The sequence below is a fragment of the Mauremys reevesii genome, linkage group 2 (genome assembly GCF_016161935.1).
Source record: "Mauremys reevesii isolate NIE-2019 linkage group 2, ASM1616193v1, whole genome shotgun sequence".
Taxonomy (NCBI): Eukaryota; Metazoa; Chordata; order Testudines; family Geoemydidae; genus Mauremys; species Mauremys reevesii.
In genome coordinates, this window is record NC_052624.1 from 240,206,585 (window position 1) to 240,225,499 (window position 18,915).

Here is an 18,915-nt window from a genome sequence, read left to right on the forward strand (position 1 = left end):
TTTCTGGGATAGATTCCCAAAGACCTCAGGTGTGATGATGCTCATCACTGTCATGCCTAACTTTTTAGTGCTGATAACATCCCTGGGATTCACAAAGCTTGAGTTAGGCACTTAGGCTCCCTATACAGTGGATGGGAAGAGAGACATTGATGGTTGGGATGGGCTCAGTTATTGCAGGATAGTGTGGGGGGAGAGGTTCATTTATGCAAATACTTAGAAGTTCTTAAGTCACTGGGCAATGAACCAAAATGAGCTTGTTATGCTCTAATTTTTGCAATTTCTGGGAACTGCCCTCTTAGTGCACTGAATTAAACATTGGAGAGGTTCAACACAATAAATAAATTGCCTAACAATTTACAGCTGTGTTGCAGCATTTATCTTCTGCTTAAGCTTTCAAGTTTGGTCATTTCTTAAACAATCAGTAATAGCTGCTGGAGTAACTTAATTTCAAGACTAGCAGCAAATGTTTGCCCCAAGAAAAAGTGGAAGTAGTAGATATGTTAGGTCTTGGATTAACAAATCAGCATTAACAAGTTTCTGGTTGAAAAGGTCTTTTACTGACAACATTTGAAGAAGGGATTTTAGGAATACAGCCAAAAACATTTTATGACTATTTCAGTCCAATTAAAGGTATTGAGTCCTTTACTTTGCCCATGTAATTTCATGATGAAAGGGAAAGGCAACAGACTATTAAAAAGAGCCATGCAGTGCAAGACAACTTGCTGATTGTGACTGATTCCACATAATATTTTTACTGATCCAACATTTGTCACTTAGCTGTGAACCTAGTTTGTTTGTGCAATAGAATCAGGTAAAGTTCATGGAAAAGTTAAAATCTCAAAGGTTTTCCTGTGGTTTGTAGGAATTCTTAATGGAATAGATTGCTCAAACCTTAATTTTAAAAAATGTAATGAAAGAAAACAAATCAATAAGAGAATTTTTTCTTTGCAGTAAAAATATCTTTCCCTCCATAAATGGCTTTAGTAAGTGTTCTTTTTCTTTATGAAGTAAATTATATGTACCTTTGAGCTTCTGCTAAGCAAGACTGCTAGAGCTGTCTGTTTATGACTAAAAAACTATGAGCTGCTCCAAATGGAATTTGATGATCTCATAAATGTTGCTGTCTTTCAGTACATGAGGAAGAAACTATTTCTGAGAGATTAATGTCTGTGCTAAGATTTATGAATTAAAATTGCAATGGGTCAATTTTATGTGCAAGTGCTAAAAACAAAAGTGAGATTAAATGATAGATATAATAAAGGATAAGATGATATGAGTGATTCCTCTTTGAAATCTCTGTTTTAGTGCTGAATTTTCTAAATCATTGCCTAATTTTTTCTTAATCTTATTCTGCTAAAGGAACAGAGGGGGACTGAGATTCTTTAGAAGACACTCTGACAGTGAGTGGAGCTTTCTAGCTCAATGGTGACTGGAGCTGAGGCTTCCTAATGTCCCTAAATCATGTGACATTTTCATAATAGGAATCACCAAAGCAATATAAATTCTCAGCAAACAACCAAACCCCAGTAATGTGAAATGTATGAAGTCATGGTAACAATTCATTTATATCAGAAAGGCACCTATCCCTTACTTTTCAATAAAAGATTATATGAGGACCCCAAGATCTTTGCTTGTGCATAATCTGAGTGAGATATTGGGATGAATTTATTCAGACATACTATCTCATGTTAAAAATCTTTACAGGCTGCAATCTGACCCTTAAACCTGGCTGAACAATGTTTTAATAGCCTCTTACTCATGTTCTCAGTCAAACATTTGGTGTGGGAAGCTTCTGAGGCCAGAGATGAAAGGATCTGAGCAACTGTTCTGCTGGGGCTCATTTCTGATCCCCATGAAAAAGAGTGAGTAACTTGGATTATTAAACAGATCTTTGTGTTCTATAAGTTCAACATAACTTACATATGCTCCTTTGTTTGTTTTGGAAGATGTGTGCACAGATCTGACTATGAATAGGGCTTCCATGTCTGTGCTACTGCCAAATACAATCATTATTAAACCCATACCTCTGAACATACATGGGCTTCTAAGTAGGCATTTTTATGTCTACCCTGTAGCTTGCTTTGGCTGACAAATCCAGGGTGAGCTTCCTCGCTCTTTTCTTCAGTGGCTCTACCACAGTCCTCAGACTAACAGTAATTAGCATTACATGAGAAAGATATCTGTCCAGAGTGTAAACAGCATATGTGTGAGAAGGAAATACACCCTTCCAGCATTGATTTCCTAAATGACAATATGCCTTGCCCTCTTGCATTGTAACTGTTATTGTACTTGTCCAAATTAGACTGCTGGCTTTTGCATTAGGGACCTTGTCTTTCATGTGTCTGTAAAGTGGGGTGTTATTTATGATGATGATGTTAGGATATTTACATTATGAAGGAGAGAGAGAAAATATAGAAGTGATAGTCTGCTAATCAATCAATGACTTAGTGCTAATTCCTGGTTCCCAGAACAAAGTCTGAGTTAAGGGATTTATCCAGAGGAGCTATGTAAGGGTTGATAGGAATGGAATCCTCCTCCACTGTCTGGTTGTGGGCTGTGAAACATGAGCACACCATTAGAAATACATGGATTATAGCAGTCCCCAGACCCACTGACCATCACCAATAACAACAGAGAAGTTCTGGCAAGTGGATCCTCATAGTTGCAGTCCCACTCTTCTGGATGTGGATTCCCTCTGAGTAGCTTCTTCACAGCTTGTCCCTTCACTCCTTATTCAGCAGAACCATGGCAGTTCTCCTACTTTTTGGTGACTGTGCACCTGTGAAAGATAGGGAGGGAGCAGGATTTGGTCCATAGAACTGAAAGTACATGGATTAAAAATATATTTGCATATAAACATCTATTCCCACAATCCATTCTAATAAAGAGGGGTCATACCTAGGATGATCATGCATGCTCACCATGACAAACATGTGAGTAAAATAGATGGTGAGTTGGGACCCTTATTAAGATTTATGAAGAGAGATTTTTTCATTAGTTTCAGCCTTTGCATGTGTGTGTTTTGGTACCCAGCCTTAGTATTTGGTGCTAATGAGTAGTAAAAAATATTGGTCTTTACTACCCCATCTGAAGTTTTTTCCAAACTGTTCAGGTCCCCTGTAGTTTTCTGTTCTGAGGTGAGTGAATATTCACCTTAAACTGTACAATTCAAGGTCAGCATGAGATTTAAAGCTGTACCCTAGTAGAGAAGAGGTGCCCATCTGTTGGAATTTCAGAGCAGACCACGTCCTGAGTTTATAAAAGCAAACAGCTTAGGTCAGATTTTCATTCTTGGATTATGCTGAATCAGTCTGTGCCAAAGTGCATAAAAGCAGATAGCTCAGATTTTCATTCTTGAATTGAGATTTGGATTTCAGAGGGCGTGCCATGTGACGGAATCCCAATGACAAATCTGTTAGTCAGATTAGGGGGTTGTCTGTTAAATTTCCATGTTGTTTAAGGACAGAAATTGGCCTGTAATGTTTTTGAACTACTCCTATGATTGCTTGAACTTTATATCTTAATTCTGCTACGTGAAATACTTTAAATTAAACTTCAAATACCGAACCCAATGTATTGTATTTGTCTCTCACTCCTCAATTTTTGCTACTACCTCTAGTAGAAAGACAGAGCAGAGGAGAGTGGTTATAGCAAAGGGCTAGGAACCATCAAACAAGACTGGAACAAGTCTCCTAACCTGTCTATCCCATCAGGAAATCGAGATAATAATACATACCTACTTTTGTAATGCTCTTTGGAGAGGCACTTTGGTCCAGTGGTACCGGAGTGGTAAACAGGAGGCCTGGATTGTATTCCCAGCTGTGTCAATGAATATCTGACCTTGGGCAAGACTTGTGCCTTTGTTTCTCCTCCCATTCTTTGTCAATCTTGTCTATTTAGAATGTGAAGCCTTTGAGGAAGAGACTGTCTCTTAGTATGTGTTTGTGTCTAGCATAACGGGGTCTGGTTTTATTTGGAGCCTTTAGGTCAGGGGTGGCTAAATTGCTGATCACAAGCTGCATGTAGAAAGTGCAGTTCACAGAGGCACCCCCCATTATCTAACAGATTGTGGAGAGGTAGTTCTGGGCTTCTGCCCTGCAGCAGAGTGGTTGACTGGTGCCTGCAGAGAGTGGGGAGGCACAATTTAAAAGTCCAACCCCTGCAACAGCTTGAGTCATGCCTCCCCAAGCACCCCTCCCTGTTACCCTCAGTGACCCCTCCCTGCAGCTCCCAGGCATTAGCTCTGCATGGAGAAGCAGCGGCAAACAGCTGGGAGCTGCAGGGAGGGGCCGCTGCTTTAGCTCCATGGGGAGAGGCAGCAACAAAAGCAGCAGCTCTCTCTATAGCTCCCAGCTGTTTGCCACTGCCTCTCCCCACGGCTTCAACTCCCAGTTTGCTGGCTCCAACAGCTGCTGTGCAGGGACGGGGCCCGGCAGTACTATGTGACTGAGCAAGGCCAGCAAACCCTGGCAAAAATCTGGAGGGGGGAGTCACATGACTCTTTGTGCCCCACCATGCATTACCTCTGCTCTGTCCAGTGGGGAGGGGGAGTCTCGGGGCTTCAGCCCCACAGGATGCACCTGCCAGGGCTTGGGGCTTCAGTAGGAGTGGGGCTGAAGCCCTGAGCCCCAGCAGGCACACCCCAGCTCTCAAACTTCTGAAGATTGTCGTATGCGGCTCGGAGGGTCACTAAGTTTGACCACTCCTGCTTTAGGTCCTCCAGCAATTCACAAAATCAATAATTCTGGAATGAAACATGCCATGTAAAAACAACGAGGAGTCCTTGTGGCACCTTAGACTAACATTTATTTGGGCATAAGCTTTTGTGGGCTAGAACCCACTTCATCAGATGCAAGGAGTGGAAAATACAGTAGCAGGTATATAGACATAGTACATGAAAAGATGGAATTGCCTTACCAAGTGAGGGATCAGTCTAACGAGACAACTCAATTAACAGTAGATACCAAGGGAGGAAAAATCACTTTTGTAGTTGTAATGAGGGTGACCCATTTCAAACAGTTGACAAGAAGGTCATTATGAAGGAGAGAGAGACAATATAGAAGTGATAGTATGCTAATCAAACAATGACTTAGTGCTAATTCCTGGTTCCAGTAGGGGGAAATTAGTATGGTCAAATTAGTTTTTGTAATGACCCATCCACTCCCAGTCTTTATTCAGGCCGAATTTGATGGTGTCCAGTTTGCAAATTAATTCCAGTTCTGCAGTTTCATGTGGGAGTCTGTTTTTGAAGTTCTTTTGTTGAAGAATTGCCACTTTTAAGTCTGATATTGAGTGACCAGGGAGGTTGAAGTGTTCTCCTACCGGTTTTTGAATGTTATAATTCCTGATGTCACATTTGTGTCCATTTATTCTTTTGCATAGAGACTGTCTGGTCTGGCCAATGTACATGGCAGAGGGGCATTGCTGGCACGTGATGGCATATATCACATTGGTAGACGTGCAGGTAAACTAGTCCCTGATGGTGTGGCTGATGTGGCCATGTAAGTATAACATGTTGATATTTTGTTTTATAAAAATAAATAATTCTTTAATCAAACGTATTCTCATACAATAGGGCCCTTAGATGTGATCCATATTGTGTAGTTCATTGAGCTAAGATTAATTGATTTAAATCAAGGCAATTTAAATCAGCAATTTAAATCAACTTTTCCATTTGTACTTCAGTTGTTTTCTAAAGAAAGGTGTCTTCTCATTGGCTGATATAGCCTTTAAAACATGGGTCCAAATTTGGAAGGGAGCAAAATCATAGGCCAGCTTCCTTCTCCACCACCACCTCCTCCTCCTTCCCCTACCAAGAGGCATCAACCACTCGCAGCAGCACTCTGCAGCCCAGAACCACAACCATAATCCTGGCCTGGTGTGGAAGGGAGGCCCTGGGGGCCAAATCTGAGTGGCACTACTACTGCATGCACCAGATTGCAACTCCAGGAGTGGGGAGCCGGGCCCATTCCCATGGGGCAGGAGCTGCCACTATGGGGTGAATGTGGGTTCAGCTCACTCTTCTACCCCACTCCAGGGGCCTCCCCACTGCTCTGGGCCCATGACCCATCTAGAATCTTCCCACAACCTGTGGATGGGTCATAACCCACTGTTTGGAAAACACTGTTCTAAGTCACTTAGATGATCTTGAAAAATTTACCTGTTGTCTCCTTCTGTTGTTCTGAGCTCTGTACCTTATTTCTTGCTACACATTATGGTTGGGCAGCTTCCTAATTATTGCATGCCAAGTTTCCTGCCTCTCCCTCGACAAATGGGAGACTTCACCTTTGCTGTGAAGCATTCTGGCTGTAAAGACCATCCACCACTTTCTATTTTTTCCCCTTTTTTGTGTTAGTGTGTTTAGATTGGAAAATCTTTGTGGAAGGGTTCGTATCATTGAGTAGCATCATTCACCTGTTATAAAGAATTGTGGACATGCATGCTATTGTATAAATATGCTCTCCATTAGGCATCTTTTCTTTTTGAAAAATATGCATAACTCTTACTAATTCTCAGACATACACATGTATTCAATGGAAAGTATACTTTGCCCAATATGTAACCATATGCAAAATAAAAATCATGCACAAATAAAGAGTATATGTGCAATACTATTGCTAAGGCATTTTTCCAATGCCCACTGTCAAGACATGATACCTTTTGGGCATCACACTGTTAATGATTCCGTCATATAAGAACAACTGGGCCCTTGAAAGTAGGAGGTAAAATATTTTAAGTAAAAGGTATCATTAAATAGTGTGGCACGCTCTTCTCCACAATATAACTGAGCTAAATAGCTTAGTCAGATTTTCAAAAAGACTAGACTCATGAATGATTGTAGTTTCTGCTGTTATGCTATCTGAGTTTAGAAAGAATTGTATTTATTTTTATTTGTAAGTACCAATAGAGACCACCTGCCAAACACTAGGTATCACTTAAATATCACGCCATATAAAGCATATTTCAAATGCAAACGTAAAAAGCCAGTACAATCAGCAGAGCCTCAAAGAAATAAATCATCCACATGGGACAACTGAAGAAACAAATCTGACCTCAGAGCCCTACTTCCTCTGCTCTCTCACCCTTTAAAAGCTTGAGAAAACAGGTTTTGCAGGTGCTCTGAAGCTTAACACATTTGAACTATTATGAACCATGAATAGCAGAGTAAATTAATTCCAAAGTTTGGGAACCCTCCTGGAGAATGCCCTGCTAACAGATCTTCTCCATCTAAACTAAGGAGACCCCAAACTCAGGCACGTCTATTGAATATAGCTGAGGCAATATGGCACAGGGAAAGAAAGGTCTCCTAGGTAGGCAGATCCCAGGCCATTAGGGATTTAAAGGTTAAAACTGACAGATTAAATTACACCTTGAAGCCAATGAGATCTTGATGCTCCAGTGTAATATGTCAGTAAGTGGACAGATGCAGTCTGCACCAATCAGTCTCCAAATGGACTTATTTAACTCTATGTGGAGCTGGATGCTCTTGTCTCTTCTTGAAGTGAGAAATGCATGGGTGATGGTAAGGAAGTCTGCATCTGAAGAAAAGGCTGAAACCTTCTGTCTAGATGCAGATGGGGGGGGGGGGAAAGCTGTCCTGGCCACTGCTACTTCCAGTACTTGAACATCTAAATGCATACTTTCAATCTAGGGCAAGGGTAGGCAACCTATGGCACGCGTGCTGAAGGCGGCACGCGAGCTGATTTTCAGTGGCACTCACTCTGCCCAGGTCCTGGCCACTGGTCTGGGGGGGGGGGCGCTGCATTTTAATTTAATTTTTAAGAAGCTTCTTAAATATTTAAAAATATATATTTACTTTACATACAACAAATAGTTTAGTTATATATTATAGCCTTGTAGAAAGTCCTTCTAAAAATGTTAAAATGTATTACTGGCACGCCAAACCTTAAATTACAGTGAATAAATGAAGACTTGGCACACCACTTCTGAAAGGCTGCCGGCCCCTGATCCAGGGGTTGATGTGATCTCTGCTATTGCTTGCAGTTGTTCCTCCTAGCTGCCACTGTTTATGGCACGGTTTGAAGTGGTTTCCGCTATATGCAGGGTTTGCAGTTTTGTTCAATGGCTTTCAACACCCCTGTAATACAAATTGTTCCAGCGTCACTGCCCCACGGAGTCATCTGCAGAATGATGAAAGCTAACAAGTATGTTTGGAGTTTACATGCAGTTTGGTGCATGACTCCCTGCTTATTAACTTAGAATTAGCAAAAACAAAACCTGCACTTAAGCATGGATAAAAATCAATATATTTTTTAAAAGATTAAGGGTGTTTGATTTAATAAAAATAAATATTATATGCTGTTTTATGTGTTTAACTGAATTCCAGTTACCATCCTAATGCAACTTGACACTAATCATGAGCAAAAAGTTAATTATCTAGTAAATAAGTAATATATCATTCACCTTTTTCTGACATACTAAAATGTACAATTAATAAGAATCTAAAATTATTAAGCTAAATAATTGCTCAAATGTATATAATTATAGTGTGCCCTGCCAGATAGCAAAAGATGTACCTTATCTAGTGTAAAGGCTCTCTATAGTTGTAAATCAACATGTTGTAATGGTTCTAGCCACCAATGTGAATGCATCTTTATTTAGAAAATAACTAAAGTACAAATGGAAAAGCTGATTAAAATCCACAATTTCAGCTGAGGCTTTCCACTTGATGATTTAAATCACCTTGATTTAAATCAATCCCTTGATAGCAAGGGTTTTCTTAGTGTGAGCTGTCAGAGACTAGCCCTCTATATTCTATAATGATTTTGCAGTTTAATAAGTAGCAGTAAGTAGCATCTTTAAAAGATCCAAGAATTTGGAAATTCACCACCCTCTGCTCACTTTGTGCAGTCAGGCTCTTTGTGAAGCCAGTGGGAGTGCACCTGCTGAAATTAAGCTGTACAAGTGAGAAATTGATGTGATAGGGAACAATGTGAATTTATGCTGTACAATTACATAACTAAAGTCGATGAGCCAAACTCATCCTTGACAGCACTCCAAACCCAAATTTATATTGAACATAAGGTGTAAAAAGGTATTGCTGAATCCATGTCAGTGTGAGGCATTGTGCCAGTCTGACTCACTCCTACTGTTTGCCATGCAAACTGGCTCTCCAGGAGCCATCACCATACTCTGTATAGCTATCTGTCTTAGAGTCATAGAAGATTAGGGTTGGAAGAGACCTCAGGTGGTCATCTAGTCCAACCCCTTGCTCAAAGAGGACCAACCCCAATCTTCTGCTACCTGAACCCAGACAGCAGCTGTCAAATGTGTTAAAACAGGAGCAGTGCCACCCTATTTTTTGTGCTAGCAAGAAGAGTTACTATTTTCTTATGTAACCCACACGCCTTCTGGGTGTGGTGGTATGTCCCATCTAGTGGCACTGAGATCACTTAGCGAGTGTAAGCTTACTGAGTCTGCTCTACAGCCTTAGCTAACAGACGGGTAGCTTTTAGCTCATGCACTAAACTCCAGAGGTCCCAGGTTCAGTCCCACCCACAGATGACCATGGTCTGTTGGTGTTATACTAACATACAGCAGCTTCTATGTAGTAACTGCACCTTCCGCATAAGCTCAACTGACAGCATCAGCCAGCTGCAGTCAGATGACAGTGTCAGCATAATGTGATGAATTCAGATGTGGTGCGTTGTTTCAGCCTGGCAAAAGACAATTTATTATTTTATTTACGAGTGGAAACTCCTCAACTTATGCTACCCACAACATCAAATTAAAAACAAATCCTTTAGTAATGAAAGATATCTTCTTTGTATGGTGTCTTTGAGGTATCTGCATTCTCTTGTTGGTAATACTGGGCTTTATGCACTCAGAAATAGGGGCAGAAGGAAGCACTAGCTCTGGTAAGATACCTGTTTCCCCTCTCAAATTCCCTCCAGCATTTCCCCCCCTCAAAGTCACTAGGAGGGACAAATTTAGATTCCCTCCCAACTAGTCCCAGTTGGTGTATGCAGTGTTGTTGCAGTGCCAAAGCTTGTCCTTCTCATCAACAGAAGTTGGTCCAATAAAAAGATATTACCCCACTAACCTAGTCTCTCCATTCCCATTTTGATGCATTTTTAAAGCCTCATGTTGGAAATTGCTTTTAAAAAATACTGCATCCTTTAATAATTAGTGATGACCCATGTAATAGTCATTGATAATAAATAGTATTTAGCATGAGCCTAAGAACAAAGGGCAGCACCTTAATGGCACAACTCACTTTATTTGCAGTATGTGTTTAAATTGATTGGAATCGCTGAAGTGCAAAGGAGAAGAGTTAATCTTTCAGTTTGAAATATAAACCACACCCCCACTGTTAGCTATTTATTCCTGTTTGTAATTCACGTCACATTTGTTTTGAATCCTACTATGCAAACAGGCATTTTTGTGATCACCTTCTACTGCAAGGGAGATAAATGGTTAAATATAAGCTAGTCTCTCTTCCCACACAGGGTATGTGCAATGATTTGTGTAACGCCGGGAAGTAACAAGCAGGGGCGGCTCTAGGTATTTTGCCGCCCCAAGCAGGGCAGGCAGGGGCGGCTTACCTGCAAGAGGTCCCCGGTCCCGCGGATTCAGTGGCAGGCCTGTGGGAGGTCCCCCGAAGCCAGGGGACCAGCAGACCCTCTGCAGTCATGCTGCCCAAGGCAACCTGCCTGCCGCCCTCCCCACCGGCAGAGCCCCCGTGGCTTGCCGCCCCAGGCACCGCTTGGGGTGCTGGTGCCTGGAGCCGCCCCTGGTAACAAGCCAGGAAGATAAATCTTGTCACCGGCAGTAACCCAGCCAGGGGGGCGATGCACGTTACCGCCAGCGCGCTGAGCCGCCATTCATGACCAGGGTTCTCACCCCCACTCTTTGTAGGGCACATGGACAATGCCAAGTGAAAAATCAATCAGCGGGGGCCTTTGATGTCTCGGCGCAGGGCAGCACGAAGAGTGTCCGGTTAATGTGCGAACCGCTTAGCATCGGTTGTACCTGCCCCCCCCCCCTACCTCCCGAGTGGGAAAAGGATCAAACCCCTCGTTCAATTACAACTACAGACTCACGATCCGGCGGGGCTGCAGCCCCGAGCCGGGGCAGATGCAGCAGCAGGCTGCACAGGCAGGGAACTAGCTTTGCGGAGGGCGAGCCTGCCGCCAGGTGCGACCCACTGAGAGCAGGGAAGCGGCGCAGAGCGGGCTGGCGAGCAGGGCCCTCGCTGCGCGCAGACCCGCGCCAGGCTGGTCTGATTGCCCGGCCGCTGCCTGGGCCGACCCGGGAGCCCCCGGGGAAGAGGCGGCGGATGGGGGCTGGCGGGGGAGGGGATCGCGCTCCCCGCCCCCTGCGCGGGCTGCGCGCCAGCAGGAGACACCCTCCGCGTCTCCTCTCACCTCTGCTGGTGTCAACGGGGGCACGGAGTTGGCGGGAGCCTATAAAAGCCCCTGGCGGAGCCGGCGCCACCGTCCTGCAGGAGCGGCCAGAGCAGCCCAGGCACAAAGCGCTGAGACCCCGCGCCGAGAGCATGGCCCAGCAATCCTGTCAGTGGGGCTATGACAGTGACAACGGTGAGTGAGGGGCAGGGCGAGCCCCGCTGCGCCCCGCAGCGTCCCCTGGGGCGGGAGCCTGCAGCGCTCGCGGCCAGCCCGGTCATCTGTCCGGCACCGCTTGTCTGGCAGGCGCTGTGAGGAGCGGGGCTGGGTGGGGGCTGGCTCCTGGCTCCTGCATCTTCTGCTTCCATGATAATAAATCTGGGCACAACTTTGCAGCCCGATCAGCCCGCGTTCCCAGTCCGATCTCCACCCTCACCCGGGAAGTGGATACTGGACAGCTCCTGGGGCGCTGCAATCCAGGTGGCTCCAGCTCCCCGGCTGTAAGGGGCGGTGCAGTCTTATGGCTAAGCAACATGTTCATCTCTAAAAACAGTTTCTTAGAAGGAGTCACGGCTAATGCTTCAGATGCCTCCGTCTGAAAACCAAAAGGAGGAAAAATGTCCGCAGTGAATGGCACAGCTGCGAGGCGATGTATGAATGATGTGTAACATTGCTTGTATTTGTATTAAACAGATGCCAACTTTTTATGCCCAAGTGGAAGAGATTTTCGTGACATTTCTTTGCATTTCTTTCTAGGACCTGAGCACTGGCACAAATATTACCCTATTGCCAAAGGAGACAATCAGTCGCCTATTGAAATCAATTCCAAAGATGTCCATTATGACCCCTCACTTCTGCCTTGGTTTGTTGGATATGATCCTGTCGGAGCTAGGACCATAGTGAACAACGGGAGAACCTGCAAAGTTGTGTTTGATGACACTTTCAATAGATCAGGTTAGTCTGGGTTTTACCTGAAGAAATTATACAAATGAATGTTTGCAAAGTTCTTGGAAGACAACATGCTCTATATGCTAATATGCTATATGCAGAAGGGTGTCTGCTCTGGCCCTATGCATACCAACACGGATGGCCACATTGGGGGTGGTCCAATATCTGCATTTTTCTGGCTCCTGTGCCCCCAATGCTCAACACAGCTGGGGCAGGGAGGTTGTGATTTCTCTAGTAGCCCCTAGGTACAGTCTCAGGTGAGGATGAGGTGAAAGGGAGGGGTTGCACAGCAGCCACAGAATGTTGTCCTCAGCTGTAGGATGGATTTCACCTCCCCAGCCACACTGCACACCACCTGCGTGGAGCCCAAATCCTCAGGCTTTCTGTGAGAGGAGTGAATTTCACCAGAAATGCTTTGAGGGCCACAGCTAGAATGCCCATGTAAATGCAAAATATCATTTTTGAAAAGTGTGATCATACTATTTTGACAAAGAAAAATAGCTAACAATAGTCTCCAAATCCTGCTGTCTTTGCTCTGGCAAGACTCCCATTGACATCAGTGAGATTTTTGCCTAAGGACTGCAGGATTAGGTCTATAGTATTTCTGCTAAATGAGTCCTCAAGTACAAAAGGAAAGGGCTGAGAAACTTCAGTTTAAAATGCAGCAAAGAGTCCTGTGGCATCTTATAGACTAACAGATGTATTGGATGCATCCGACGAAGTGGGTATTCACCCACGAAAGCTCATGCTCCAATACATCTGTTAGTCTATAAGGTGCCACAGGACTCTTTGCTGCTTTTATAGATCCAGACTAACACGGCTACCCCTCTGATACTTCAGTTTAAAATGAACCCTTAAAGCAAATATTAACACTCTAAAAGTACTGTATCACCATTCTTATTAACCTGTTTGCCCACAAATTCTTTACAACAATATGCAAAGTGCTGCACATATCATATGTGGCTCTTCAGGCTTAGAACAGCCATACATATTTGAGAGACATGCCAATACCTTTTAAGAAGTGCCAGCAGCATTTAGCATCTCTGTACAAATGGAATTTCATACTGATACCTTTGGCTATACTTCATAGAAAAGTTGCTGTCAATAAGCTATGAAGTTGCTTCACAATTGAGTTAAAAAGGAAATCAAGTGAATATAGTATTGCCACTCTAATTCTTACAGCTCTTGAAATCAAAACTTGCTTTCATCTTTGCAGAGCTTTTTAGTGAATATTCCTGAATGCAGATTAGCAACAACAGCCATAATTTTTGTTCACAAAGTACCTTGCTGTGTGAACACATCTCAAGAAACTTTAGAAACGATATGTACTACTTGGAGTAGAGCTGGTAGGAAAATTGTTGTCGAAAGAGTTTGTTGTCAGAAAAGACTGTTTTGTTGAAAGAAACCAATTTTTTTCATGAAGTAGTATCTGACATATCATGAAATGTAAAAATAATATTAAAATGGAAAAACTTCATAAATTAAAATTTGAAACAAAGCTACACAGTTCCAACAAAAAATGTTGATATTCTGAAATGAAAAATTTTCAAAACTGATTTTTTTCTAAGACTACATCCACACTATGAGCTAAGGGTATGTTTCCCCTGCTTGTGTCCACATACTCACACTAGCTCTGATTGAGCTAGCACAAGTATAAATACTAGTGTAGCTGTGGTACCATGGGTGGCAGCAGAGGCAGCAGAGGCTTAGGCATGCCAAGTAAGTGCCCAGTGGTTTCAGGTGGGTTTATATTTGTCATGGCTAGGCTGTGCCTCTGCTGCTGCTATCCATGCTACCCTAGCTTCATTGCTATTTATACTCATGCTTGCTCGATGAGAGTTAGCACAAGCATGTGTACGCGAGGAGGGGAATCACTCCCTAACTTGTAATAAAGATGTAGTCTAGATAACCATTTCATTCAGTTTGGAAAGAAAACAACATTTCAAAAGGAAAACAAAGTTTAAAACATTGACATTTTCTGCAAATCTGATTTTCAGCTAGCTCCAATGTGGACCTCATGCAGCAGTCTTTATGCTTGAGTGTAAGGTCTGCAGGATTGTGCCATTTATTTGTAATATGTGAAATACCAAGCTAAAAAAAGGGAAAACAAATGGTTGTCCATTTATATTGTAGAATGAAAGACCAGCCTCTTTTGGCACAAAATATGATGTTATTTTTAATCTGCATTGTAAGCTTCAAATACTATTACTGTATTGCTAGTAGTGACAATAATAATTAGTATGAGAGAATTTGCTAAAAGACTCAATGCTCTTAAATATTTAAGTGTGTATACATCTTAACTTTTTTTTATTACTTTGATGGGTTCGTGAAAACAAATCTATAGTCAAAATGAATACAAGATGAATTATCCAATAAAATAAAAAAACAGAAGCACACAACAGACTGGGAATAGTTATGGGATTTTAATTAGTTCTCTAGCAAAGATAAAACCAAATCTCCTTCACTGAAATCACTTAGCATGTCTTCCTAGTGTGTAATTTTTTTCTTTATTAAATTCATTTTAGTGGCATTTGCTTTGGAATTCTATCATTGATGAGCTACATCATTATATGTAGCTGCAGTATACTAAAGACCTCCATAATCACTGCTGATTATGCTCACTAGGACTGTCTCATTGTTTCCTTGTGCTCCCATCTGTTTGTTGCATTCACCTGTTGTCTTTCATCGCATACTTACATTGTAAACTCTTCAGGGCCGCACTGTACAGAACCTAAAGTAATGGGGCCCTGACATAACTGCAGCCCCTAGGGACTACTGTCAAGCAAATAAATAATAATCATAAATAAACTTAGGTAAATTATTAAATGCTTACACATAAGAAATATATGATATTGATTCCACTGCTGTCACAGAGAGCAGAAAAGTTTGCACTTATCTAAATTTATTTCAGGCTAGGTGCTCTCATTAGGTGTTTGATTCTGAGAGAAAAAGTGACCAAGAGTGATGGGGTTTTTTTTAGAAATCTATCTGCAAAATCTGTGCCTGTTTGCTTCAACTATCATGTGTCCCTGAAGTGTTAAACTGTAAACCAGAGTCCCCAAAATGTGAAGCTCTGCCAAAGGGAGTGCCTAAAGTATTGGGTGTGTTGGAGGGAGTTAGGACTGGTCCTGGGGGTCTAGGGCAGCTGGATCATGAGGTCCCACTTCTGTGAAGGGGGCAACAGACTGAGCAACTGTACTCAGAAAATGTGCTAGAGAGGCTGGAGACGAAGTCAGCGTCTAAGGCCTGCTGAGGCCCAGCAAAGTTTAAAGGCACGTAAATCCAGTGTTGGGATCCAACCATAGCACCTTGATGCGTGTCCAGTATGGGGATCTTGACCAGGGTAGGCTCCTTCTTCTAGCTCTGTCACTCCACCAAATACCTCTGGCATCTCCCCTGATGCTCCGTGCACAAATTCTGTGGCCATCTGTACTCCCTCTGCTACTGATTTTCTGATGACTGCAGGACAGCAGGCTGGAGATGCAGCATTCAGACACACTTTCCTGCAAGTCTCCCCCTTATCTTCCTGCCAGGTCTTCCACTGCCTCATTACAGCCTGTTATAGAAATGTTTCTCTTTGGATGTAGCTCATTCATAAAACCATTACAAACAGAATTTTAATGTGAAGAATTGTATATGCTGGTATTTCATAAAGAATGTTATATTTATCAACTTTCAATGAATATATGTTCATTTTTTGGCTTCTGCAATCATAGAAATAGTGAGGACAAATAATAGTAATAACTCTTTTTAGTTGGGAAAAATCTAACCTGAGCTTGGACTTGTGTTTTGATCTAATCTTACAAAAAGTTATGAGGTTGAAGTTGCTTCCATATTCCCAGATCCATGTTCATGGTTCCAGCTCCTTGCCTTGTCATAAAGTTTTGAGTGTTAAAACAAAGCCATTTGTAATGTAGAGAGCTCCAAAGCCCATTAAAGAACAACCTTTTAAGGTTCTGCTATCTCCTCTAGTCCCACAAGTCACATTACAGGGAGTCAGCATTGTCTATTCATTAGCCAGGAAACTCTGCTAGCAGACTTTCCAACTCTGCCACTGATTTGCTGTGTGACTTTGGGTAAGTTACTTAGCCTCTGTCCCTCAGTTTCCCCATATGTAAAAGGGAAATGAAGATAACAATACTTGTCTACTTTTGAATGGCACTTTGAGATCCTTAGGTGAAAGACTTTATATAACTGCAAATTATTTATGATGATATATTTAAGTATTACTAAAGTCAATAAGAGTTAGAAGAATTTGCATAGCTAAAACCTAGCATAAGGCTTTGCTTATGTACGTCCAATGGATTGCAAACAACAAAGCTAAACCCTCTGTGCTTAGCACATCTTTTAACACTAAGCATTTCAGTATGTATGATAGCAAGCATTAATTTGAGACCAGCAATGCTTAGGCCCATCAGGATTTAAGAATTGTATTGATGTTAACTTTGATCTTCCATGCTGTTGTTGGAGATCAAACCTTGAGGGCTCTTCAAACAAAGTCTTCTGGGGCTGCAGTAGTGGAGTGGGTTACATGTTTTCTGCCTCTGGAGACACAGGTTGCATTAGGTCACAAAAGACAATGAATTTGGGAGCTAATATTATAACAGTCTCTACTCAAAAGAGGCCCTGAACTGAAAGAGCAGGATGGATTGGATTGTAAGTCATCATTGATGTATACTGTAAAACTGTGAGAAAACTGTAGTTTTTTCCTTTGTATATTAAGTGCTATTCATCCTTCAATAATACCAAATTTACTACAATAAACCCTGTATTTCTTTTGGTGTTATCTTCTCTTTTTAAAAGTTGCTTAGAGTGAAAATTCCATTTACAAATGGGAATGATGTAACTATGTACTGAAGGCCTTTTAGAAACATGCTTAACTGACTTTATTAGTCATTATGATTATGGGGGTACTGATAGCTTTTACTCAGCAAATGTTTATTTATGTATGGCTTTTTCTTAATGCATCATTGACATAATGAACTGTAACATTTCTTAACTATAATGTTCCTTTGTTTTTTTGTAAAGCAACATTTTCTATCTTGGGGAATAATGCCTCATTATTTTCCTTTGTGAGTTACCACCTGGCCCTGTAGATCTGGCCACAGGTAAGGGTTTTAAGACTTGTTTGCAAGGACAAGAACTCCTCATGTCTATAAATAGGGCTGACCTTCAGTGCAAACTGATTTTTGTCACCTGACCTCAAACAGAGGAGCCACATGGAAGAGTCTCTGCTCCCCTCAGCTGCATCCGCCTGTACAGAATTGACCCTCACTGGCAATGCCAGCCTCACTGAAAACTAAAAAACTGCACTGTTTTGATGCAAATGTAGCCTCTTGCTGGTCATAAAACAGCTCCATTATGGATAACCACGGGTGCTGCAGGAAATGGAGAGTCCTCACTCCACCAGACCTCTATCTCTTCACCCACAGTTACAGGTCCCACATTGTGATAGGTGCTGTGAACACTACATTTCAGCAATGTCCTCTCCTATTTATGGAACGTTTATTGTGGTGACAAGGGCCCCATCCAAGATCCGTGTACAAACATACACAGTGAGAATCAGTCACTGACCAAGAGCTCTCTGGGAATCAAAATGTTGTGAGTACTTCTCTAACCTCACTCTCCTGGGCTGTTTCACCTCTGGAGAGGTGCATCCCAATGGCTCAAGCCAAGTTACTTGGGCCCAACAACAGCAATCTTAAGGGAGTCATATCTGGATTCCCTACTGTGGCCTCAATGTTTCTCCTTCAGAAATAAACTATGGGCAATTCCCAGATCCCAAAGCCCACACATAAAGCCAAACACTCAGCTAAATGCCTAAAGAAGGTCAACACCATTTTGACGGGACCACCTCCAACCCATCAGAAATGCTGCGTACAGACACATCATTAGAGAGACCCTGTGAGCTCCACTAGGAGGCTCTTGTCTGCCCTTTTCTGCAATCCCATGTTTGGACACCATGAAAAGAAGCTGAGAGGTGTGATTGGGATTTCAGTGTAGGCTTTTCCAGACACTCTCAATGTAGAGGAAGCTTTTGTCCACTTTTAATTTTCCAGAAAAGTGTTTCCAAATAGGATAGAAATAGCTGAGAGAGTAAGACATTATAAACATTATGCGCATTGGAACACTGTGAGTTCCCAGGTGTCCTTGCTGTGTATGTGAGGTTGCCTAGAGCTAGACCAGAAGAAGGGAATGTGGGACATTCTCTTTGAAGAGGCTACAGAAATGCCTACCCCGCACACCAGACTCACTGCTGTGTTACCAGTGCCAGGGTGGATGCAGTATTGCAGATATCATGGATAGGAAAAGTTTTGCTTAAACCATTTGGGGTCCCTAATCCAAACAATTCAGTCCTCCAGAGGCACAGTTATATTGATGGAGTTAAGGAAGAAAGAGGGCATCTCCAGTGCTGTGGCTTGTATAGTTATCCTCAAGGCAAGAAGGAAGGAGATCAAGAGGCTGCAATGTCCAGCCTGTAAGAGAATTTTCAACCTTCACTTGTGTGCTGCATCTCAAGGCAGACCACCTTACCAATTGGGAGATGCAGGTTCTGGAATATGTAAGCAGAGTTTTCTTACTGACTTACAAGACAAGACAT

General features: G+C 42.4%; 1 protein-coding gene across 1 annotated transcript in view; it reads left to right on the forward strand.

Annotated features, from left to right (window-relative positions):
* Nucleotides 1-11,413: 11,413 nt before the first annotated feature.
* The window catches only part of LOC120398215 (carbonic anhydrase 3-like), a 29,220-nt gene continuing 21,718 nt past the window's right edge, over nucleotides 11,414-18,915 (forward strand). Inside the window, exons 1-2 of the mRNA XM_039525409.1 lie at nucleotides 11,414-11,561; nucleotides 12,123-12,320. Of these exons, the coding sequence (XP_039381343.1) occupies nucleotides 11,519-11,561; nucleotides 12,123-12,320 (241 nt within the window). The 5' untranslated portion in view covers nucleotides 11,414-11,518. The remainder of the gene's footprint in view (nucleotides 11,562-12,122; nucleotides 12,321-18,915) is intronic.